The 25,158-nt window shown below is 27.7% G+C and overlaps 5 protein-coding genes and 1 long non-coding RNA gene across 16 annotated transcripts; 4 read left to right on the top strand and 2 right to left on the bottom strand.

Annotated features, from left to right (window-relative positions):
* The first annotated feature begins 11 nt into the window (after positions 1-11).
* Positions 12-5,371, top strand: rempA (intraflagellar transport protein rempA). The gene is made up of 4 exons (XM_035077977.1): positions 12-3,126; positions 3,487-3,763; positions 4,081-4,982; positions 5,059-5,371. Exons 1-4 carry the CDS (start codon positions 299-301, stop codon positions 5,369-5,371), a joined length of 4,320 nt encoding a protein of 1,439 aa, XP_034933868.1. The 5' UTR covers positions 12-298.
* A 172-nt stretch (positions 5,372-5,543) lies between these two features.
* Positions 5,544-7,894, bottom strand: LOC118063823 (Nuclear autoantigenic sperm protein). 3 transcript variants are annotated; one of them, XM_035077990.1, is made up of 2 exons: positions 7,874-7,894; positions 5,544-7,117 (listed from the first exon to the last, which is right to left on the bottom strand). In XM_035077990.1, exon 2 carries the CDS (start codon positions 7,115-7,117, stop codon positions 5,777-5,779), a length of 1,341 nt encoding a protein of 446 aa, XP_034933881.1. In that variant the 5' UTR covers positions 7,874-7,894; the 3' UTR covers positions 5,544-5,776. The 3 variants fall into 3 exon arrangements, with proteins under 3 accessions (XP_034933881.1, XP_034933879.1, XP_034933880.1); XM_035077988.1 differs by lacking the exon at positions 7,874-7,894 and adding an exon at positions 7,190-7,341; XM_035077989.1 differs by lacking the exon at positions 7,874-7,894 and adding an exon at positions 7,190-7,332 and having other exon boundaries at positions 5,544-7,122.
* On the top strand, positions 7,385-9,447 carry LOC118063822 (nuclear RNA export factor 2-like). The gene has a single exon (XM_035077986.1). It carries the CDS (start codon positions 7,858-7,860, stop codon positions 9,421-9,423), a length of 1,566 nt encoding a protein of 521 aa, XP_034933877.1. The 5' UTR covers positions 7,385-7,857; the 3' UTR covers positions 9,424-9,447.
* Positions 9,448-9,999: 552 nt separating this feature from the next.
* LOC118063824 (choline/ethanolamine kinase) lies at positions 10,000-14,456 on the bottom strand. 5 transcript variants are annotated; one of them, XM_035077991.1, is made up of 6 exons: positions 14,095-14,450; positions 12,375-12,487; positions 11,826-12,305; positions 11,501-11,747; positions 10,449-10,613; positions 10,000-10,159 (listed from the first exon to the last, which is right to left on the bottom strand). In XM_035077991.1, exons 1-6 carry the CDS (start codon positions 14,110-14,112, stop codon positions 10,052-10,054), a joined length of 1,131 nt encoding a protein of 376 aa, XP_034933882.1. In that variant the 5' UTR covers positions 14,113-14,450; the 3' UTR covers positions 10,000-10,051. The 5 variants fall into 5 exon arrangements, with proteins under 5 accessions (XP_034933882.1, XP_034933884.1, XP_034933885.1 ...); XM_035077993.1 differs by lacking the exon at positions 14,095-14,450 and adding an exon at positions 13,246-13,455; XM_035077994.1 differs by lacking the exon at positions 14,095-14,450 and adding an exon at positions 13,155-13,235.
* Positions 14,457-17,323: 2,867 nt separating this feature from the next.
* Positions 17,324-17,824, top strand: LOC118063909 (uncharacterized). Its single transcript, XR_004689994.1, has 3 exons — positions 17,324-17,404; positions 17,482-17,626; positions 17,707-17,824. It is a non-coding gene; the product is annotated as an uncharacterized lncRNA (long non-coding RNA).
* Positions 17,825-19,086: 1,262 nt separating this feature from the next.
* Positions 19,087-24,513, top strand: LOC118063914 (gamma-glutamyl hydrolase-like). 5 transcript variants are annotated; one of them, XR_004689996.1, is made up of 11 exons: positions 19,087-19,829; positions 19,896-20,019; positions 20,080-20,130; positions 20,224-20,298; positions 20,381-20,538; positions 20,651-20,757; positions 20,863-21,094; positions 21,179-21,311; positions 21,976-22,115; positions 22,257-22,310; positions 23,432-24,513. XR_004689996.1 is itself a non-coding variant. In XM_035078164.1 (9 exons), the coding sequence occupies exons 1-8, from the start codon at positions 19,712-19,714 to the stop codon at positions 21,304-21,306; spliced, it is 993 nt and encodes a 330-aa protein (XP_034934055.1). In that variant the 5' UTR covers positions 19,087-19,711; the 3' UTR covers positions 21,307-21,311; positions 23,432-24,513. The 5 variants fall into 5 exon arrangements, 3 of the variants coding, with proteins under 3 accessions (XP_034934055.1, XP_034934056.1, XP_034934054.1); XR_004689995.1 differs by lacking the exon at positions 23,432-24,513 and having other exon boundaries at positions 22,257-22,373; XM_035078164.1 differs by lacking the exons at positions 21,976-22,115; positions 22,257-22,310.
* The last annotated feature ends 645 nt before the right edge of the window (positions 24,514-25,158 follow it).

Here is a 25,158-nt window from a genome sequence, read left to right as displayed (position 1 = left end):
TTTAGGATACAGTCGAAGAATACCAAGTTACATGGATTATTTCAAAAAAGTTTTCTAAGTAATTAAAAGGTTTTTACCGTTAAATTACCTGTAAAATACTGATTCATATCTCGAGTCACGCCTCTAGTGAAACTCACTTCAACTAACCTAAAAATAATCTATATGATGGAGGAATAGCTTTTCTATCCATTTTACTATTTATGTGGTTGTTGCCATAGTTACTGAGTTTATCTTCTTTGTTTTTCCTATTATGTACCTGTTATAATTTGATTAGAACAGATTCATATTCAAGAGAGAAATGACGGTGTATTTTGACCTGAGAGTTCAAAATCCAGAAACAGCATCAATAAATACAATTGCTATCTGGCATTCGAATTTTCCTTTATTAGCAGTTGCTTCTTATTCTCATAATAAAGGAGGTTTTGTGAGAATTTATGATGATCATGGAGAACCTTGTCAAGATGCAGAACCTTCAGAGTATCGTGTTTCTCAAGTTACTGCATTACAGTGGCATCCTGAAAAGAAAATATTGGTAGCTGGTTGGGAGAATGGTGAAATGAAAAGTTGGTGTGATGATATAAAAAAAAAGAAATTCTCTGAAATTTCTTCTCTCCATAAAAGTCAAATTTCCATATTACAATGGAGTCAACGCGGGGGACGATTAGTATCTGCTGATATAGTTGGTGTTATAACAGGTTGGACTGTGGATTCACAAGGGCAATTACGAATTGTATTTTGCCATAATTTAAAGGAATCAATTACTCACATTGCATTTAAAATGTTCTCAACTAAAGTATCTCATCATGGATTTGATCCAACATCAGTTTCACGTGAGGAAAACTCTAATCTTGTATATCCATTAAGCTCTTGGAGACCGCGAACAGCTATTCAAACAGCTTCTCAAACTCAAAAAGATACCCTATCATTTTTTACTGGTTCCTCTGGAGGATCAATCCATTACATAAACTCAACTGGTCAATTTACTAAAGTTTTAGATACTGAGAGTAAAGCCATTTATGGACTCATGTACCATCAAGTTAAAGACTGCTTAATTTTGATGACAGAAGACTTAACAATTAGTCAATTTCAAGTTGATATTACAACAGGAAAGTTGTCTGAATTAATAAAAATTAAAATAAATGCTAAAAATACTTCTACAAAAACAGAATCTAGTATATGCTGGATAGGAATTAATACCTTAGCTATACTTACTGGAGAAACAAGTATTCGATGCTGGAATCTACAAACTGGAGATACATATGTTTTATCTATTCCTGAATCTCAAAATAAAAATGCAGAATTTTCTTCAGAAATATGTACTAGTATTTCATTTTGTAAATATTCTAATACTCTTGCAGCAGGAACTGATCTAGGAACTATTTATTTTTGGAAAAAAAAATCGACATTAGACACTGATGAAAATGGTTGGTCTTTAGATCGAAAAAATTGTGTCGTTCATGGGACAGTAAGGCAATTAACATGGAGTGGATTATACTTCAAAAATTCTCTTTTAGCTGTCAACTGTATTACCAATGTATTTATTTTATATGAACAAGCAATGTCTATAGCATATCACGAAGATACAATTGCAAAACAAATATCCGCCACTCAACTATTACTTGAAACTAATCAACAGACTTGTACCGTTAACACTGATATTCAAATACGAATATTAGGTGTGAGTAATGATTATGTAGCAGTTTCTTCGGGAAAACAAATAACAATCTATAGAATCAATAAAAGTACATCATTGCATACGACAATTGAACAATTTTTCAACTGTGATGTTGAAAAAATACTTATATATGAGTCTACTTTAATTATTTTAACTTCAACTCACATTCAATTAAGAACAATTGAAGGAAGTGTAATTCAAATTTTACCAACATTACCAGAAGAAGGTGAACCTATTGTTATGGAATTGACAAATCACTTTTTAACAGTAGCATCTTTAAATGGTATTTTAAAAATTTGGGATCTCAAAAAGCGTGAAGCTAAATTACATACACGAGCAATGGCAATATATGATGTGATAAGTGATTTTTCAGAAGTTATTGAAGCAAAGTGTAATATAAATTGTAGATGTGTTTCACTTACTGTTGCAACATCTAATTTATTACCTAGTCCAATTTTATACATTTGGGACGTTGAAGGTGATCAAATGTTTGAATTTGATTTTTCTAAATTCCATGAACACAGTGATAATAGTAATAAAACAATTGTAGAGTCACATAAAAAATTAATCACTGAACATTTTTGGGATACTCTTGATTCACGTGTTCTAATTTGTAATATTCAAACTATTAAAAATACAAACATAAATCATCATTTGCCAGTAAGTTCAACAACTGATGATAAAAATAATACTTCACTGGTATGCATTTTTGCAACTCCAGAACATGGAATAACGATACACGATGTTCGTTCTTTAAATAATGCACAATTTCATCTTTTAGGGGTCAAATCTCCTCACATGATTCTTTTAAATCTAACCGATGAAAATACTGAAAATCAACTGACATATTTATTAATGAGAGAGTTTGAAGAATTAAATGACTATGATGATGCAGTTAGAAAAGCAGTTATGGATTTTAGTTTCCATATTAGTATGGCAAATACTGAAGAAGCTTTTAAATCAATACAGGCTATAAAAAATGAAAAAATATGGAAAAGCTTAGCCAAAATGTGTATAAAAACGAAACATTTAAATATGGCCATTCTTTGTCTTGGCCATATGAAGTATGTGAGAGGATCAAAAGCTTTGAGAGCTACACTCGAAAAATCTGACTTGAGTTTAGAAGCAAAAATTGGCATTTTGGCAGTTGAATTGGAACTTTATGATGATGCTGAACGTCTATTTTTTGAAGCGAAACGATTCGATCTTTTAAGTAAATTATATCAAGCTCGAAATAAATTTTCAGATGCTATCAATTTAACAAAAGAAAAAAATAAAATATGTGAAAAGCTTGTTTATTATCAGTATGCAAAATCATTAGAACAAGATGGAGATATTGAACAAGCAATTGACATGTATACAAAGGCGGAGAGTCATAAATTTGAAGTACCTAGGATTTTATTGAATCAACCTGCTAAACTACAGAAATATCTAGAAGATACTAATGATTTGTAAGTAAATAATGCTGTTATAAAAATTATAAATTCTTTTATGATATTCTTACTGAGGTTTTTTCAAAAGTAAGAAAATAATACTTACCTTCCTGACAAAAATAGTATCTATTTATTCTGTGTAGTAGAAATAAATAATAATTACTCTTTTTTATAAAAAAAAAACACTCAATAATTTTATTTTTTAAATAAAAAGTCAAATTGTTTATATAAATACCATTTTAATCTATTCCATTAACTTCATAAGTTTTCGGCTTGGAAAGTAATTCGCACTTAGTTTGAAATGTTTTATAACTCTTGTACACTGTATGACGTCCAATTTTTTTATATTTTTGTAATGTATTTGTAATGTTCTTACAGAGAAATAAGAAACTGGTATGCTCAATATATAGAGTCTACCGGCGACTTGGAAAGTGCCTTACGTCTTTATGAAACTGCAAAAGATACTCTATCAGTGATACGATTACTTTGTTATCTTGGTAGAGAAAATGAAGCATGTGATTTAGTTATGAAAAATAATCATGCCGCCTCAGCATATCATTTAGCTGCTCATTATGAATCAATGAATAATTTACCTCAAGCAGTACATTTTTATAGAATAGCCAAAGCATATACTAATGCTATACGAATTTGTAAGGTAAAAGCTCTTAACTTTTTTTTAAAAATATTTTAGAAATTTATATTTTTTATTCATTAGTAATACAAGATAGCGAAATGTACAATGATCTTAGAGTTATCTCCAATTTACTTTAAATATCAAGTATCTTTGGAAGAAATGTTAAATATAATTCAATTTAATTTTTTTACATTCTTTTTAAATTATCAAAAGAAAAGGTCATTTGTTGAATTAATTCAAATAATTATTTGTTTAATAAAACATGCAGATAATAATGTTATTAATCATTATTGTGTTGTTTAGTTTTTTAAAGTTTTAATATAAAATACAAATTTCAGGAACATGATATGATTGAAGAACTGTGGCCTTTGGTAATGCTGGCACCACGGCAAACACAAATAGATATAGCAAAATACTATGAAGACGTTGGAAATCCTGATAAAGCAGTGTTATTATATCATAAAGCTGGATTACTCGCAAAAGCATTCGAGTTATCATTCGAAACACAGCAATATGATATTTTACAATCAATTATATTAGATGTTAAAGATGATTCGGATCCCAGTCTTATAAAAAAATGTGCTGACTTTTTTCTGGAAAATAATCAAATTGTTAAAGCTATTGAATTACTTGCTATTGGTAAACAATATAATCAAGTTTTGAAGTTGATTGAAGAACATGATATAATATTAACTTCAGATTTAGCCGAAAAAATGACCATTCCAAAAGATGATAATAATTCAATACAAGAACAGTATCGAATATCAATTCTTGAAAAGATTGGAGAAATAGCATTTACACAAGGCAATTATCATTTAGCATCTAAAAAGTTTACACAAGCTGGTAACAAATTGAAAGCAATGAAAGCACTTTTGAAATCAGGTGATACTGAAAAAATTTGCTTTTTTGCTCAAGTATCCAGAAATCGAGATATATATATTATGGCTGGAAATTATTTACAATCATTAGACTGGCAAAATCAGCCGGAAATTTTGAAAAATATCATTAATTTTTATTCAAAAGGAAAAGCAATGGATCTTTTAGCTAATTTCTATACGACTTGTGCTCAAGTAGAGATAGATGAGTTTCAGAATTATGAGAAAGCATTAGATGCACTGAATCAAGCTGCTAAATGCTTGTCAAAACTTACATCACCTAGAGATTCACTAGCACAAAAAAAGGCTGTTGAACTTATTAACACGCGAATAAGTATAATCAAACGTCTTTTAGAAATAAAAAAGTAAGTATTTTTTTGTACCTATTCTTTCTGTTTATTTAATTATACTATTTATGCCTATAAAATAATCATTTTATAGATTATTCATCGACGGTGAAGGTGAAAGAGCAATTTCTCAAGGAGAAGAACTTATAGCTACATATAAAGATACTTTAAATCAATGTATACGTTTGGGAGATCTATTTTCACTGATTACGCGGCATTACATGAAAGTTGGAGACTTACAAAAAGCACGAGCTTCTATAGAAGAACTAAAATATTTAGTACCTGGTGTTGATTTAAACTGTTTTTATAGTAATGATTTATTAAAATCTTTAGGTCATCAAACAAATATTTCAAATCAAAAGCATGAAAATAAAGATTATGAAATCGAAGAACTTTTAGATGAATAAGATAATTGTTAATAAGAATAATGAAATAATGTATTATACCTTAATTTTTTGGAAAACTTTTATTAATTTTCGACAGTTAATACTGTTGAAGTTGAAAATCAAAATACAATTAATCAAATTATTTATTATTAATAGTAAGAATAATTTTCTTTATTAACATTTTTTGTGCAACTTCACTTTAAGATAATTATTTAAGTTTTTTGAAAATGTCACATTGTATGTTAAAGAAAAACTGAAACTAAAAAAAAAAAAAAACAAAAAATGTGAAAGTTTTATCTTGAATCACTCATATGAAGGTGTATAATAAAAATATTTTGAGTATTACGATTATATCGAGACAAAAAAATTTACACATACCCACACATATACACACACAAAAGTAAATTATTCATCGATTTATCTTCATTAAGAAGTTTTCTTACATGGCGAAGTATTTTGAATATCAGATTCTTTAGCTTTACGCTTTTTTCTTACAAGATGAGATATGTCACTAGTAGGTTTTACGATTTTTGAAGTACTCGACGATGAATGAGAGTTTGTGTCATTTGCATGATTGACACCTTTTTTTATTTCATCAATTAAACGCTGACAAGCTTCCTGTTTAAAGTCTTTTGCATCAGTAATTTTCTCTTGAATTTCAGGAAGTAATTCTTTTAACTCTGCGATTTCTCCTTCAATCGAATAAAACGGATCATCTGATGGCGGGACATTTGGAGTGCCTTGGATGGCTTCGAGTTGCTTTATTCTGCTTTGTAATAAATTGATAGCTTTATAAAATTGCTCAACACTTATATCAAACTCATGGATTGATGAATGTACTAAACCAAGTTGATAATGTAAATCAGCTATAGCACGGAATTCGTAGGGTTTGAGATTTTCAAGAAATCCTATGGCTTGTTTGAACTCAGAAGCAGCAACTTCATAATTTCCACTTTCCATAGCTACTTCACCAAGTAACCGGTATGTTTCTGCAAGGTGTTTGTATCCTGTTGGTCCTCGTTTTAAAAATATATTCTTTGCAAGTTCAAGAACTTCCCAAGCAACTTGAAGATCAATACCTCGACTTGGTTCGTCTTCATCATCTTCAATATTTTCATCTTCATTTTCTTGATTTTCTGTACAGTTTTTATCATCTTGATTAATTTGAGAACTCGTAGCGTTGCTTTCTAATGTTTCTTTACTTGAACCAGGGACATTATTTTCTAATTCTGTAGTTGATTTTTGATGAAGATTTGTTGTATCACCATTTTCCGAAGTTGTTTCAGTTGGAATGTTATCGACATTATTTATACTTACACTATCTTCATTACTTTTTTGATCACTTGAAGCATTTTCAGTTGCTGTATCAGTGGATTTTTTTTCTTTATTATTAACATTGTTAGATACGTCTCCGGTTACATCATTATTATCACATCCATCATCATCATCATTTTCATCTTTATCATCATCATCTTCTTCATCGTCATCATCTTCATCATCATCATTTTCTGTTTCTTCGGAGCCTAATACACCATTACCTAAAACACTGGATTCAGATCGAGCTAACCCTAGAAGAGCACGACCGTACAGTAGGTAGGGTTCTCCTAATTCATCTCCAAATTCACCATATTTTCGAGATAGTAATTCTAACCCTTCAGCAAGAGCTGTTACTGCTGCTGTATAATCTCGAACTAAAAGAAGCCGTTTTCCTTGTGATATAGCTGTAGCAGCATCAGTATAAGGAACATCATCAGCTAATTCCGCCATCTAAACTTAAAAATATTTAAATTAAATCCTATTGAAAAATTGTTTATCATATTTATACATATAAATACATACAACTTAGTATATTTATATATTTAATTAATGAAAATCAAATTGGATAATGTATTTTATGGTGAGCTGAATTTTAATTATAACAGAAAAATTCAACAATAACACATGGTAATTGAGAGTCAACAAGTAACGTATTATATTATACTATATATACGTATGTACAGTAGAGAAGAACCGTCTTTTATTCAGTAGTAGTGGGGGACAGAGATTGTATAATCTAGAGTAGAGAAATATATAGATGTGAATCGATATTTTACAAGCCATTTTACTGTCAATACTCATAAAGAGCCCGTAAATTAACAGGTTAAATGCTATCAGTCAGTAAATTAACGGGCTATTTCACCATCTTTGTCACTGAGTGCCTCTCTATTTTTCCATCCATGACGCTGGCAATCATCAAAGAGTTGTTATATATTTTATTCACTCTGTCAAAACATTGGGTTTGTTTGTGAAGTACACAATAATAACATTGACCTCAATTATTTATTTGGGTAGTTGAATAAAATATTTTAGTGAACTACAAAAGTTTAATATTATTTTACAATTATGTTGAAATTATTCAACTTGTTACATTTCATACATCAATTGTATCAAACTTGATTCATTTTTGAGTAATTGAAAATTACTAGACTTCAAAATTTTAAGTCATAAAAAGTAATTCTAATAAAAAGATGCAAAATAATTTACCTTTAACACCTATTCAATTGGATGTGTCAACAGCTATAAGGCTTACCAAAAATGAAGGAATGTTTAAAGAACGATCATTGATGGCCAGAAATGATGCTTGGCATCGAATCAAAATTCTGCGTGGAGCTAAATATGATAAAGAATTTGTATTACAAGCCATATTAACAGCAGCAGAACCAGCTGACTTAATTCCTGTACGATATCAACCCATAGGCTTGGAAGATACATGCTTCATAGCACGTAATTGTGGCCCTGCTTTAGAAAAATTGTGTAAAAATAATCTAATAATTAAAATACCAAAAAGTGATCCACTCATTCTTGTTATAACTTTGGCATTTGCTTCTATTCAAGACTTAAAAGTTAGTATACAACCATTGCTATTAGCATCATTGACTAAAAGATTTAATCAAAATAATAAAACTCTGGATTTAAACAATTTCCATCGTGATGGAGACATTGCCAATCACGTTTATTGTCCTTTATCACAAACAAGAACATTCAGTCATGTTCTTAAACTTACCAAAACTGCTTTAGCTTCATTCGAACATTTAAATTTACAAAACAACCAGCTTTCATCTTTGACAGCATTAGAAAACTCAAATTTGTCAAACATCAAGAGCTTGGATTTAAGAAATAATAATTTGATTGGTATGGAAGCTTTAACACCAATTCGAGAATTAACAATTACAGAACTTTGGCTTGATGGTAATCCTCTTTGTGAAAATTATTCTAGTGCAAAGCAATATACTGAATCAGCTAAAAAGTATTGTCCACATTTGAAGAAACTTGATGGAATTGAACTAGATGATCCAGATATACCATTGATGATTCATAATTTTTGGTTGAATTCAAATGCTGAGAAATTAGTGAAACAGTTTGCAGAACATTTTTTTACTATCTATGATCAAAGGGATAGAGCAGTATTAAAGAGACTTTATCATGATACAGCTGTTTATTCATTAACAGTAACAAAGAAAATTAATAAATCAAATTACAAGACGCCAGGGTTTTACACCACTGAAAGTCGAAATTTATTAAATATTTCAAATTCAATTAAATATAGTTTATTACATAGTGGTCCAGATAAAATTCTAAGTGTATTTAAAAAATTGCCTCGATGTCTTCATGATCGAACGACGTTTCAATATGATGTTGCCTATCAAAATGACAGTGTAACAGTTTTTTCAATTAATGGGTTTTTTAAGTATATTCACGGAGAATCACAATTATATTCTTTTAATAGAACTTTTGTTATAATTTCTTTACCAGATAATGAATATAAAATTATCAATGATCAATACCATATAGATATTAATAGTGTTAAGATAATGCTGTCAAATTTTGAAGAAAAACTTGAAACATTTTTTGAACTAAGTTTAAGTTATCAAGAGAAAAAAAGAATGATATCAACACTTGTAAATATAACAACCTTAAATGAAGAATGGTCTCAAAAATTTTTAGAAGAAGTTAATTGGGATTTAAAACGAGCCATACTTAATTTTATACATATTTATACAACTACACGTGTACCTAATGAAGCATTTTCTTAATTTTTTATCATTGTAATTAAAAATTTGCTTATGAGTGTTACTATAATCGCTCTTTTTTGTAATATTTTTTGATGTAAATATAAAAATAGATCGATGTTAACAAAAGGCGTTTTTAGATTTCAAATAACGTTTAGCTATATAAAAATACAATATTTCATAAGAATAAAATTGTGTTTTCTACCATCTATCTATTATTTAAATTATTTACCAGCATTATTATAATAAGCAATAAATTAGGTATTTAAAGCATAAAAACCTTTTATAACATTTATGCTACTGTGATACATAATACTTGGGAATGCATTATTGTAAAATTGCTATATTGTTCTGAAAGCTATGCCATTTTGTTTTACCTCTAAGATAAAATTTTTAACTTTGGAAATCAGTGAAATAAATGAAAGATCCATTCTTACACTATATCACAATTTTGAGGTAGGCTGTTCACCTTTTCTCAGCTATATGTTAATATTTAAATGATTTTGTTTATGAGAAATCATATCAAAGTAATTTTACTTATTCGTCGTCGCTGAGACTATACTATTTTTCAAATTTGATCATTCAATCACTACTCTTTCATAACTTAGAAATCGAGTTTATTTATTATTCTTTCCAGAAGATATAATACTTCTTATCCCGTCAAATCATCTTTCGTTATTTGACCATCCTTTAAAGATCCAGAAAGCAAAATTTTGCTTTTCAAATCATGATAGTGTCGCAATCTAGATGCTGCATAATCCTAAAAATAAAATAAACAAAGTTTTTATTATTTTAAAGTGAGTGTATACTGGAAATGAAATATAGAAAAAATGGGTTTGGGTTTAATTTGTGCCCCGATGACAAACTTCCCATTAATTGAAATCCGTAATTTTGTCTAATATGCTTTTAAATGTCTCATAACGTAAAGATATAATAAAATTACGAATTTCACTAATTGATCCCATTACAATAACTTTCTAATGAGAAGTGAAGGATATATTAATGAAGTACATATTTTAACTATGTAATAAATATTATTATCTAATTACCCAATATCCAAATGGTATTTGAGAATGTCCAGCATTTACTACACTCCATAATGTCCACAATAGATGACTTGCCAATGATAACACTTCAACTTCTGCCATTAATTTAAGTTCTTCTTCACGATTACTTTTTTCCGTTGTTTTTAAGTAACTTCTGATGAAATGTAGCTATTAAAAGATTATATTATATAAATATTATTTTCAAAAAAATTGATTAAAAATTTTATATTTTTAATATTCGTTAATGATCGTTAATATCAAATATTAGTAAAAATAAATTACAAAGATTTTAATATTTATTTATGATGAAAAATAAATATTCTCTATAATTTTAATTTTATGCCAACTTTCATTTACGGTAAATTTTTAAATGCAGAAATGAAAAATACCATGATACACCTCTATATTTTTATCCTTAAATAGTTGTGTTTTGAATATGATTTTTTTAAACTGACGAATTGTCTAAATTGATGATAGAAAATTCGTGCAGTGTGGTACACTCTAGTGTCGTAGCAAGGTGAAGATACGAATTTCAGGTCGTCTGGAGTTGATTAATAATCTCAGATTCTTGGATCAAGTTAAGTGGCATTCAGGATCTATCCTACTAGTTATGTAGCAGACATCAGGCTTGTTTCTGAGATTTGCAGTCCTGTGAAACTGATACATACACCCGCAACGCACTTTTTATCCACATTATTCTCAAACAAATATAATCAACACTGATAACACGTTATATTATTTTAGTGTACACGTAATGACTTATCTAATTGTAATGAGAAATATATACCTATCTATGTGTATGTAATTATATATATATATATAATTAAATATACATAATAGATATATAATTATTTTATAGACAATTACAAAGATCAAAAGTACACTTTTCCAATAATTTTTCGTTTGATAAATATGGATAATTTTTTAATAGTAATAATATTATTATCAAAAATAATATCAAGTTTTTTAAATAAATAATATGAAATTTTATAAAATTGAATAGTGAATCTTACTGGGTTACCATATAACTTTTAAAAATCATACTGACAACACACCTTCTGTTCATCTGTGGGTCCGGCTGCTTTTTTTTCATAGAAAAATGGATATTCTTTAAGTGTATAGTTGTATCGCCATTCAATGAAATGATTAGCGAGATCAAATCCTCTGTAGTTGTAGGAACAATATTCGAAATCAATTAATACTAAGTCACGACCGCAATTTTTCTCATGAAGAAGTATATTACCCTCTTGTAAATCATTATGGCAAAAAACAACAGGGTAATTGTGTTGAGATACAAAGTGACTATAAAAAAAAAGTAAAAATATATCATAATGCTTTACGTAACATTAAGAAATAATAAAAATTAATCAAATATCTTACTTGAGCCAAACAATTTCATCTTTGAAATTGGTTGATCTGATAGCTTTTATGTATTCTAATTGTAAATTATTTACATTATCTACATTTTTAAGTATATCTTCAGCACTATTACACCATTTAGCCATGGTATCCCAAAGCCATGTAGGCTCTTTACTGATAGGTACTTGCATTTTATGTAATCGTGCCATTTTCTCTGCTATTGAAGCACTTATTTCAGGATCTGCAAGTTCTTTGGTTAAAAGAGGACGTGCTGGTATGTATTCTTCAATTCTGCCACCAGGAAAAACTCCGTAGAGTTTAGGACCAAGCTTACGCTCAGATAGAAGAGTAAATATTACGGATTCAGTAATAATACTTTCCATAGCTCGTTCACCATGAACCTGTCCATATATTCGCAATAATACTTGTCGAGGTTCATTACGGATTGGTGTGGTACCATCTGGTAATTGCACATTGTACACCCAATTGCTTAATCCACCACTGCAATATTTTGAAGTTTAATTAGATAAAAATGAAAATATTTATATGTCATCTTTGTTGAAATTTAACCTTATATATTTGAGACCAATATTTTCAGCATTTACATGTTTCCATACTCCAGTTAAATAGTCGCGACAAATTCGTGCAGCTGTTGCTCTCATTTCGGGATTACTATCAGACATCTATAAAAATAAAATTTTAATTAGTTCTAGTCATTAAATTCTAAGATTACGATATAATCCTCAAATATATCATACATTGAAAAAACATTTCAAAATTACTTGAATCACAAATAAACAACAGTATACTGATAATCGAAGGAAGAAAACAGGGAATTTTTTCTCAAGTGTATTATTGTCACCCAAGTCAAGAGTGGTAAACACCCAAGCAAAAATTCCCTGCTTTGTTCCTATACTGCATGCAAATTTTTATCATATTATCGATAAAAAGTCACTTTTTTGCAGTTTTAAGGTTAGAAAGGTGAAGATCTTTTTCTCTTATTGGAAAAAAATGGAGTTTGCGTATAAATAATTTTCTATTTTCTTATAAGAAAGATAAATATGTCGCTTTTTATTCTTAAAACAAGGAAACAATGTCAACTTTCGTTAAAGATAAGTAAAAAAATAACATTAATGATTAAAAAAACTGATCAATTAAAAAATAAATATGTCTTTTTAATTTTTTGGTCTTTAATTTATTTGAAACTCTAGCAACTTGATCAAGAATTTGTAATTAGATGTTTATTTAATAGAATTGAGCAATATTTTTGTTTATGTTTAGTGTTAAATAGAAACTTTTCCTCATCAAAAAGCTTTCACAATAAAACTGACAACAAAGTTTGTTTCTCACATTCCAATTACTATTTATTAGAAGAAGACGATTCTTTCGTCAGCTTATTATATATAAACATATGTAAATAAATATATATATGTATATTTACATGTACTCAAATTTTATCTATGTGCTAGACACACGCTTCTGTAATTAAAATAGGTATCACATGACGTACGAATGCCCTCTTGCGCCACAAATAATAATGTTTAATTTTTAAATCACTCAATCAAGGATTTTATATAATTCGTAGAATTAAGATGGAATAAATAGAATCCGTAATTTCGTAGAATTAAATAGAAATAAGAACACAAATAGAGATCAAAATTACAGTTGTGCATTCACACAAGCTTGATATTAAAATAAAATTGATTTGTGCGCATGCGTATCCCTAATTTTTGGCCCTATTGAAAATCTCATTCTTCATCCAATGGTGTAAAGATTTTTAAAGAAAGCTTTTCATATGGCATATCATATTTCAGTCACCATTCTTTAATTTTACTTTTTTAAAATAATAAGATATATTTATGGCAAATTATATTATAAATTTTAATAATTTTATCACATAAGTAATTTTCCATTAGTCAATTTGTGGTGATTTTGTTTATATTTTTTTTTAAATAAATACGACAAAAGGGTAACATTACTTAAATACCGTGCTGTATAATAGTTTCCTAATTTAGAAATTATTTTAATAAAAATAAATTGAAACATGGACGATTCTTGTGACCAAAGTACTAATTACTGTGTAAAACTTTGACGTTGGCTGTGATAGATAATAATCTGTACTGTACTTACAAGAATCATTAATGTTTAAATATATTTTTATAACTGAGAGATAATTAAGAGATTATTGTGTAACACAGTACTGAGTTGTATTTTCTTTTTTCCACGAAGACAATTTTTTTATTAATTTTTTCATAAAAATTTACACATTTTAATGATTCGTGGATCTTACTTTGGTATGGACGCCCATTGTTGAATTTAATTTGAAATAATAAAGATAAATATATCCAATTCACTGTTATATTAAACAATAATTAATTACACTCAACAAATAATTAAACTGATAAATTTATGCAAAAATTAATTTTAAATTAAAGTAGACTTGAACAACACTTTTTACATTAATGTTTTATCACCTCTTTGTACACAAGTAATAATAATAATAGTAATAATAATTGAACAACAAAAATATGTTTTATCAATCACAATATAAAAATGCACACTCAAAGTTCAATAAATTAGTTAACATATAATTTAAAACTTTTGTGCGCTTAAATTTCAGTTCAACGAAATTTTGTTGAATGTCACAAACCAACTACGTACGCAGAAAGTAATTATATTTTAAGTAGAATACCACCTCTATGTTTCACAATTTCAAATAAAGTAGGGGAATTTAAAGAAGGGATATTCTGTGGCCATCACACTTATTAGGAATCGTTATTGGAAATTATCCCATATCAAATATCAAACTTATCACCTATTAGATAAATAAAAATTTTTCTTTTAGTGTAATCATAAATAACCTTGAATATGTTATCAACAATTTGAAATTTATTTAACATTCAGAACAATAATAAAATTCATCTATTTTTAATCAAGACACATACATTATAAATGATTCTTTTTCCTGAAAGACGATCGAATGATTGAAATAATTCTTGAAATAATGAAAAAGCAAAAAAATCATTAATACATTAAATGATAGAATTATTTTTGAATAAATCAGTAAGTAAAAAAAATACTGTATGAATTGTTATCTTTATCATTGAAAAAAAGATTACACAAATCATATAAAAATGAATCATCTTGATGGTAAGCTGAACATTAACGTCATTTATGAACATGATAATCAGTACAAAAATTCTGTTAATACTTATCTCCTTTTAAGATGTACAATAAACTTACTTACATACCAGAATAATAACTTGATTTGTGATATACAGTGTTGAAAAAATCAACGTAATTACAGATAATTTATAGTAAAATTTTCCTATGACAATCTCTATGATTAATTGAGCATATAACATGATTATGTATACAGCCTTTAATATCACGAACATAATAATAAACAATAGACTTTAATTAATGCAAATTTTCTATTTTTATTCGGGAAATATTAAAGTTATATAATAGATAAAAATTATCTTATTCACAAATAGAGAATTTTTTTGAACTCTACAAAATAGTACATTAAAAATAAATGGCAATAAATTTTTTTTATGGTAATATAATTATTTATCAGTTTGATTTAATTTTTTTTAGGATAAAAATACACGTTTCAAACTTTAAGATACTTCGTATTAGTATTTGCTTCATGAGAAGCTTATATTAGCATTACATTATTGTGAAACAAAAATTAAATGTGCAAAAAACTTTTACAATATAACAATTATACACAGATAAAGAGTACAAAAGTCTTCAAAGCTGAATACATGTAACAAAGGAGTTAATGTTAAAAATAATTAGAAATAATAATTAAGATTTTTTTCAGGCTCTGCAGGACTGGTTACTGGGGCAGCTAAATAGGATATGTAGTTGAGCTTGCTAATATTTTATTATTATAAACCATACCAATAATAACAATCAATTAGGTGTCATTAAGAACAATATTAAGCATCTCTTAACTCTCTCTAGCTGATAACAACAATATCCGGTTAATCTTGTTGATATCTAATCGCTGTCAACAATGTTAAATTGATAAATATAATATGCAACAAAGTTTGTTGATATTTCATTGTTGTTAAAACATCCAGGTGTTCATCAGCAAATTTGGATGCGATTCTTCAAAGTCGTACGAATTTTCAAAAATCGCGTGAGTGTTCTACAGAAATTTACCCTCTGTTGGTATTGGCTAGAATATTTATGAGGGACAGTACCGACATCGATAACAACGGAAATGTTCAAATACTGGACGCAATTCAGGGTAGTCTGCTTTTTTTTAGAGAATTTTTAGAAAAATTTAGATATTATAACTAAAGTTTAATTTATGCTGTATTGTTGTAAATAGAAATTTTATTTACTTATTGATGTTTCATTTAATGATTTAAAAATCTTCAGATACTCCAATCCCTCCTTTTTTTTGTACACACCTGAAAATTATCATTTTTTTTAAACAATTTCTCTATTACCTACCCAATTTTCATTGACAATAGGCTTTCGCTTTTCGCCGCAGGAAGCAAAGGCGCTAATTAATTTTGGAATTTTTTTTTAGGTTAGGCTGGCCGGGAGCGTGACATCCGTCCCCAATAAGATGTCAGTCAAAGGCATTTTTACAATCTTTTAAATTTAAATCTTTAAATGTATAATCTTACTGATTGTTAATCAAATTCTATGATACCCAGATTTTTTATCTAATGATCATTTTAAAAATAAGCTTTATTCTTTTAATCTTTTAAAATTGGTTTTTTTTATTTTCAATCATTTAATATTCAATCAAATTATAAAAATTTTTCTTTTTTTAATGTTTATCATTTCGTTGAACAGTCAACTTAAGAAATTAGGACTGGTAAGTTATCTTGCATCGGTATAGTAGAAAAAAAATGCAACTAGTGTCACTGTTTTCTAATAGATGACAGTAATTACACTGTTTTCAATCAAAAATTAAAAATGCTTATATGATTTTAAATTTTGAATTGTTTAATAGCAACTTTACTTACCAAAAATAAATATTAGATTGATCTTCTTGAAATGGAGCATAATTTTCTTCAAAACCAATTACTTATATCGATATTTTTCATCGTTAGAGATATACCACATCAAGTTATATTGAGTTAATTTCTTTACAATATCAATTACACAATTCAAAATAATAAAAAAATACTTTACTTTTAAATTGAATTTTTCTTCAATATATTTCCTTTTTTTGTTTCATCAATCATTTAAGTTACTGAATTACTTGCTATTTCTTCAGTTAGTTTGTGTTTTAATTGACTATCAGTAAGACAGTCTTCTAGTATTATCGTAATTATAAATAAAATAAAATATATTATTTGTATCATTAATTTACGCTTAGCTTAACTTTTCTAATAAAGTTAGTTTCTTCCATTGTGTAATGAAATTTTTTAAACAGGTTTTTTTTTAATATAATTTTTATTTCAAACTCTTTTTTCATTAATGACATATTTTTTAAAAAACAAAATAAATTTTTACACAAATAAATTATATATTAAAGAGAAATAAAATTAAGATCATATTAAATTTTTATTATTACTCAATTTAGTTCACACGACAATTAGTTTTAACACAAAAAAGTAATTTTTTGGGTAAATATTAAAACACATTTAATATATATATTTATACATATTCATAATTCTAAATTGAATTAAATTTCATTTTTCAGATCGATTAATAAACATAATTTGTGACAGTGACATTGAATATTGTAGAATAATGAATGAAACTACACGACAAAATCATTCTCGAGCAATTCAACATACAATTGACTTGTACATTAATAATTTACAAGAGTCCTTGAGAAATGGAAGGTACTTATATAATTTGTTAATTTATTCAATCATTTTATATTAAATTTAAATAATTTGTCATAATATCAATTTATATATAGGATGACATTGTCAGAATATTTGTAGGCAGTAGTTGAACGCACAAATATTGGACGGGAGCTGAGACAACGTGGCTCATAATTTGGAAGTGTAGAAAACCAAAGTTAAAGAGATACCAGCAAATGTAAACTTTCTTAAATATAAATAAAAGTTATACTTATAACTTCAGGAATGATTTTTGAATTCTTTAATTGACCCTGATTATTTTATTTTAAAATAATTGAATTAAGTAGTGATTTATATTAAAATTTATTAATAAATTTATATTCATATTATATTTATATTTAAATTCAGTTAAATTAAGGTATTCATTAAAAATACTGATTTATTTTTATAAAAACTTAAGTAATAAAACTTTTTTTTTTCGTTGCACGAAAATCGTTTATGTTTATTAAAGAAGAGAATAATACTGACAGACATTATTTTTGAAGTTTTTCAACTTTTTAATAATTCAGTTTTCAAATTTTTTTCACTTGGATTACGTTATTACGCTAACATTAAGATAAAAATGTTATTATCATTAGATTATAAGCCTAAATATACTTATTTATGTAGTAGGAATTACATGACATTACATGAGCCAGAAAGCAGACTTTTCTCTGTATAAGCATTTTGAATTTTTTTTCTACTATACCGACGCAAGATAACTTACCAGTCCTAATTTCTTAAGTTGACTGTTCAACGAAATGATAAACATTAAAAAAAGAAAAATTTTTATAATTTGATTGAATATTAAATGATTGAAAATGAAAAAAAACCAATTTTAAAAGATTAAAAGAATAAAGCTTATTTTTAAAATGATCATTAGATAAAAAATCTGGGCATCACAGAATTTGATTAACAATCAGTAAGATTATACATTTAAAGATTTAAATTTAAAAGATTGTAAAAATGCCTTTGACTGACATCTTATTGGGGACGGATGTCACGCTCCCGAACTCGCAGTCTTCTTTAAAAAATAAGACGGAGATAGATAGATGTATTCTGTGCTCTGTCTTGCTCGGAACAGATTATTCTGAAATTTCTTGGTGCCCTAAGGCTCCCGTTTTTTAGTGCATCCCTGAAAATTATCATTTTTCGAACGATTTCTCTGTTACCTACTCAATTTCAATTGATATCGAGCTTCGGCTTTTCGCCGCACAACGTGAGGGCGTAAAGTCAACTTCGGGAAACTTTCTGACTTCAGCCCAGCCTTAATGATTTAAAAATTTTCAGATACTCCAAACCCTCCTTTTTTTTGTACACACCTGAAAATTATCATTTTTTTTAAACAATTTCTCTATTACCTACCCAATTTTCATTGACAATAAGCTTTCGCTTTTCGCTGCAGGAAGCAAAGGCGCTAATTGATTTTGGAAATTTTTTTTTAGGTTAGGCTGGTCGATGTATGGTCGCCTCAAATTTTTCTCTACAAACAATGATGTATTTATTGATTTTTTTCATGTGAAAAATATTTATAAATAATGTACAAAATGGTATACAAGATTAAATACAAAGTTTTGTGACTCAAATGTAGTGACAAATTTATAGAGAATGATTTTCTTATGAATGGCTGATGACAACCAAGGTTCACCATGGCACTTTGAAATTTTACTGCAACATCACTGATAATTAATGAATATTAATTACTACAAACTAATTTTAAAATGAAAGAGACGCATATATAATCTCAGAGAAACGTCTCAGCTTTCAATAAAGACAAATCGTCGCACAATATTTATTTTTTATCGAGTAATCAGTGGAAATTTTTTTGTTTTCACAAGTCAAAATTTGATTATAATCCAGCATAAACAATAATTATAATAATAATCATAATAATTTTATAAGAGAACCCTTACATAATATTAAGATATGATAATATTATTTCTCTGGGGAATAATAATTGCGACTCTTTAATCTATCAAAAAAAAATTTGTTATTGAACATCAATTAGTGAATAATTCTATTGATACGTTTGATATTATTGCTGTTATTAATCATCATTATTCTTCAATCAAAAATCAAAAAATGCTTACGTGTCGCATGTCATTGATTGGATTATCTATTTATCTATTTTGTATCATACAATTGCAATGTATTGTTGCAGTTAGGTGTCCTGTTGGACCCAACGAACGCCCAATCATAGGTAAGAATAATAACTTCATGAAATCAATTTAAACGATTTAATTCACTGTCTTTAAACTTTTTATAGGAATTTTAGCACAAGAAGCAAGTCATCGAATGAAAAGTTTATACAATGGGACATATAAGACTTATATCGCTGCATCATATGTAAAGTTTTTAGAAAGTGGGGGAGCTCAAGTTGTACCTATTTGGTAATTAATATTAAAATTATTTATCAATATTCTATTTCATTTGTAATTAATTATTTTTAGGCAGGGAAAAGATGTTTCTTACTACGAGAATATTCTGAGGCAGATCAATGGGTATGTTTTTATTTACATTATTTTTGTATGCTGTTCATTTATCTTGATTTAGTGCTATTGTATACATTTTTAACGTTGAATATTCATTCATAGAGTTGTTTTGCCTGGTGGTTCTGCGTATTTCAATACAACCAATGGATATGCTGATTCTGCTCGCATAATATATCGGTTCGATACATCTATTTTTTTTTTAGAAAAAAATTGATTAAATCAAGAGAGAAAAATGTGTAAACAAACTATTTATTTTTAGTATTGCTACTGATATTAATTTATCTGGAACTTATTTTCCGCTGTGGGGAGCCTGTTTAGGTTTTGAAGTAATGACATATATAGCTGCTGGTGATCAGTATATTTGCAAACGATGTTATGGCATGAACAATGTTGCTTCACCATTGGAATTTAAATCAGGTACGTAGTAATCATAATAATATGTCTACTATTATAATAGATTTAATATAGTTAAATATTTTATAATTAATACATAAATTTATTCGAAATTCATTTGAATTTTATTTTTCAGATTATCGTACACGCCGATTATTTAAACATGCACCATCAGAAATTATTGAAATTTTAAACAATGAAAATGTGACTGCAAATTTTCATCACTATTGTGTCACAGAAGAGGTGTGTTCATTTATAGAGAATGTTAATCGTCAATTGAGTTAGAAAGCTCACCAATTTTATGCTCTCTCACATTTAATACAAAACCACATAAAATGATACTTTTAGGACTTTGCAAAGGTCGGCCTATCTAATACCTATCGAGTAGTCACCATAAACCGTGATAGTCGAGACACGGCATTTATATCAACTATGGAGCATGATCAATATCCATTTTATGGAGTGCAATATCACCCTGAGAAGAATAGTTTCGAGTGGGCCGATCGATTAACTGGTATACCGCATTCAAGCAATGCTATTAAAGTCAGCCAATATTTTGCTAACTTTATCGTTGACGAGGGTAAGCTTATTATATTATTGCCAAATTATTGTTTCTATTTTTAATCTTTCTAATATTAGATTTATTTTTGTCTGTGATTTTTAGCTCGGAAAAACTTTAATTCATTTCGGACGAAGGATGAAGAAAAAGAAAGTTTGATTTATAATTACGAAGTGACATACACTTCATCACCTAAATCATCATTTACTCAGTGTTATTTATTTGAATGGTGAATACTGTGAGTTGTATTTTTTATTGTTTATAACAGAAATTTAAACGAATTCTTATATATAATAATAATATTTATATATTTATTTATTTATTGCTGTGGTAAGAAAATGGAAATTAACGTTTTTCATTGGAATTTTAAAAAAAATGTTTAAAATTTTAAATAAATAAATATAAAAGAAAAAAACTAGCTTATATGATTAAACCATTAACTTTTTCTGTAAAAATTACAAATTAGAAATTTATATTCAAATATATATCCATAAAATTATATTGTAAGTGATAAACTTACGTTATCATCTATTCATCTTTTTTAAAATATTCATTTTATCAATTTTTCAATATTAATGATCTTCACAAGTAATGTGTTGGGCAGTAAGTGCTTAAATTGTATAGAATAACTGGCACGTGGAAGCCCCCAACGTAAAAAAAAAAAACTTCTTTTCATTATTCTCAGATTTTTCACAACAAATTTTTTATTTCGACGACACGTGTCTCTTTTTTCATTCTTTTTATTAGATACTTATTCTATCCCTTCTTCATAATAGCAACAGATATATCAATGTATTACGAACAAGAAAAAAGTTTTTGAATGTTCGAGAGTTGATATCTGTAAAAAATGGAAAAGTTATTATGTCTTTAGACATTCATGCTTTTCTTTGTGTGATTTTTAGAATTCCAAGAGTTATAAAGTCAAATACTTAACAATGGGTCGTAGAATTTCGTTATGAAATTTATTGCAACTATTTAATTATTATGGACTTGCTCTTTGAGAGATAAGAGTATACATGGAATTTATTTTATCATTTTGAAGGTAAATCATTAATAAACTAGATTCAAAAATTTATTCAACACTTAATAACCTTGCATATTATATAATAATTTTAAATAATCATATTTATTGTGTTATCTATATTCCTTTATTTGGATAAAACTTATATGTCCTTTTTTATAGGTTTAAAACTAAATAAATTGCTGGATAAGTGAAACTTGAGAATAAAGTAAATAGGTATGGAAAAGAAATTTATTATGTTTACAGTGGAAGAAAATATAATAATAAGAATAATTCTAGATAATTTACTTATAGCAAATTTTGATTTGAATATATCAATGCTGATACGATAATCAATTACTCTCGACATGAATGTTTTCAATTTTGATACCTTCTTTTTCAAAAACAACCTTACTTTAAATAATGATAATAATCAATTTTTGAAAGCCGTACTTACGTTTTTATATTACAACAGTTTTTCACATTCTCAAATTATTTATGCATTAGAATTTCTTCTTTGCGTCAAAAGAAAACTTGAACTGTTTTGAACATTTGATGTTAAATTTACAATAAGAAAAAAACATTCTGATTAAACCAAGCTGCATTTAAAGCAGGTTTCTCACAACAAACATTCATTAAATCACCTTTATTTCTATTGCAAAGTTTAATGCGTCAACTGCGAATTGTTTAACTAAACTTTGACTAAAACTCCAAGTGCAACGTGATTAAAGGTTCACATGATATCTTGATATTGAAGAAGCCATAATGCAGTGAGATAGTTTTAAAGTGTCTAGTTTATTTTTGATATGAAATTAGAAGAATAAAAAAAATGCATTTCTAAGATAATTCACATTTTCTAAAATTCAAATAACATTAATTAATTTGATTAAACTTTTGGTTTGATATAAAAAATTAATATAAAAGTTTTAAAAAAAAAGGTGATAAGAAGTGGGTAAATGACCTACTGCATCGTTTCTTTCTGGTCGTTAAATCGTTTTCTGAGTCAAAAAAAAATTAGTTAAATCTCGACTACTGCAGTTGAGGTTGGCCCACTTTAGGGTCAGAGTCCCAGATACCAGAAGAGCTTTCGAGCGTGCGTGGAAAGCTGTATGTATATACAGTTATATGACGTAGCAAAAGCGTCATCACGACGGTGCAACGACCTAAGCTGCAAGAGTGAATGAGGTGATGTAGTCAATTTCTACCTTGCTCTTTGCTACTTTCCCATTTTCTCTTCACACAATTTTCAATCTGTTAAAGTTACAAATTCGTCAGTAGTTGAATTTCTCATTAGATTTAAAGAAAAAAATAATTATTAATATTTTAAATCAGCTTTTTGTTTTTTTTTTTAATTACAGTTGTAAAGGGCAGCTTTGTCCAGATGCAAAAATAAGTCAAGTGAAGAAAAACATTTAAAATGAGCAGTGTCGTCTATCTTTGAAGGACAAAGTTGGAAGGGGGCTTTGCGGAAGGGGATGCAGTGGATGAAAACCGATCAGCTCAGCTCTGTTGTAAAGTGGCAAGAACTAGGGCAGGTTGCTCGTGGCCACATCAATGACGCCAGTGACGTCACACACCAGGTATCGGATGAAGAACTGGGCCAGAGGATGGAGAAGGGGAAAACATAAGGATAGAGGATGGTTAGGGCACAGAAGATTGTGTCGACTGAATGATGACTATAGGAATGGCTTCCCAGGGTTTTTCTTCCTCGAGGTGAAGGTCTTTTACGTGTACAATATAAAGAGGGTTTATTTATCCTATAATGTTTTTCCATTCAAAAAAACAATACCACTGAATGTGTGATAAATCTCTAGAAAATTTTGGATCTAAAAATAGCCTTGATGGTTTCGGTTACTGGTCTTTTTATTACTTTAGTAATGTCTTTTCTATTTCTTTCATTTCCTTTGTATAAAATACAATGATTATCGATCATTATTAACGACATTGCATAAAACATCTAATGTTTGGGAAAAAACTCCTTTCTTAATTTTTCCCATAATGTTCTAGACCTTTTTCAATCAATTTAAGTTTGTATTCTTGTAGTGGCTGTTAAAATCTTGAGCTTGATAGGATGTATTATTTTTTATAAAGCACGAATGTAGTTCATTTAAAGTAAGAAATTAAAAATAGTTAATTCTTGTAAAAAGGTCAAAAAGCTAGATAATAAAGTTCAACTTGTATATTTAAATCGAAAAAAGTTAAAATACTGTATTGCAGGATATCAATGAATATATGATACACAGAATTTCTTGGTTGTCGAAATTCAGGTTACGCGGTAGGGTCGTGAATGGAATCGATGACGTCATGGAGTGCAAGCTCCGCGAAATAGGTCACTCCTTGGCCTCGCCATGGCCACTGCGAAATATCCTCATACTGTGTGATCAGTCACGTTTATTGTTTTCATGACTTTCCGTGTATGTATGATGTTTATTATTTTTAAATCTGTGTTAATTTCTATTTGCAAATGTAATAAAATATTGGAAAAAAATGACATTGACACTAATCATTATTATTGTTGACATATTTTAAATAGTTTATTTTATTTTATTACAGTTATTTGGAAAACAATTCCATTTTGATTGTCATTGATTAATGTAATACAGTTTATCGTGGATTTACTGGAAACCAATTGATTTAATTATTATATTGACGTTCAACATGTCACATCATTAAAACTGCAAATAAATTATTTTAAAAAGAATGATATCTTTTTGTAGAGAAAAATGGTTATACTTAAAAAAATTTCCACTCGTAAAGGGTAAAATATAACGGGATTTTGACGCGTTATTAAACCTTTCGGATAATTTAACTTTCACCCCCGTCATAGTATTTTTCCATGAATTCAGAATTTTTTTAATAATTTATTTTTTCTTAATTGAATATTAATTATAGCATGGAAATTTTATAATCACATTTTTACTCATCAATTGAATTTTTCGTTTTAAGAAAAATTTTTTTTTTTTTTTCAATGCCGTCCATTCATGGTTTTATATTTTTATTCATTCAATTAATTCTCGATACCTTCAGGCATTCTTGTACATAGATTCTTTTTTTAATTATGACGACCATGAGAATATTTCAATTA

Source organism: Chelonus insularis, unplaced genomic scaffold (assembly GCF_013357705.1).
Source record: "Chelonus insularis isolate UGA/USDA-ARS -01 unplaced genomic scaffold, ASM1335770v1 contig_150_pilon, whole genome shotgun sequence".
Lineage (NCBI taxonomy): Eukaryota > Metazoa > Arthropoda > Insecta > Hymenoptera > Braconidae > Chelonus > Chelonus insularis.
Note: the sequence above shows the minus strand (reverse complement) of the source record. Positions and strands in the feature narration are given on the sequence as shown.

Coding starts and splice junctions, on each gene's coding strand:
- rempA (XM_035077977.1), top strand. CDS start 299: ATGACGGTGTATTTTGACCTGAGAGTTCAAAATCCAGAAACAGCATCA. Junction 3,764..4,080: donor ATGCTATACGAATTTGTAAG/GTAAAAGCTCTT, acceptor TACAAATTTCAG/GAACATGATATGATTGAAGA. Junction 4,983..5,058: donor CGTCTTTTAGAAATAAAAAA/GTAAGTATTTTT, acceptor ATCATTTTATAG/ATTATTCATCGACGGTGAAG.
- LOC118063823 (XM_035077990.1), bottom strand. CDS start 7,117: ATGGCGGAATTAGCTGATGATGTTCCTTATACTGATGCTGCTACAGCT.
- LOC118063822 (XM_035077986.1), top strand. CDS start 7,858: ATGCAAAATAATTTACCTTTAACACCTATTCAATTGGATGTGTCAACA.
- LOC118063824 (XM_035077991.1), bottom strand. Junction 11,748..11,825: donor GATGAAATTGTTTGGCTCAA/GTAAGATATTTG, acceptor TTTTTTTTATAG/TCACTTTGTATCTCAACACA. Junction 10,160..10,448: donor AAATACCATTTGGATATTGG/GTAATTAGATAA, acceptor TTTTATTTTTAG/GATTATGCAGCATCTAGATT.
- LOC118063914 (XM_035078164.1), top strand. CDS start 19,712: ATGCTTACGTGTCGCATGTCATTGATTGGATTATCTATTTATCTATTT. Junction 20,299..20,380: donor TCTGCTCGCATAATATATCG/GTTCGATACATC, acceptor ATTTATTTTTAG/TATTGCTACTGATATTAATT. Junction 21,095..21,178: donor TAACTTTATCGTTGACGAGG/GTAAGCTTATTA, acceptor TGTGATTTTTAG/CTCGGAAAAACTTTAATTCA.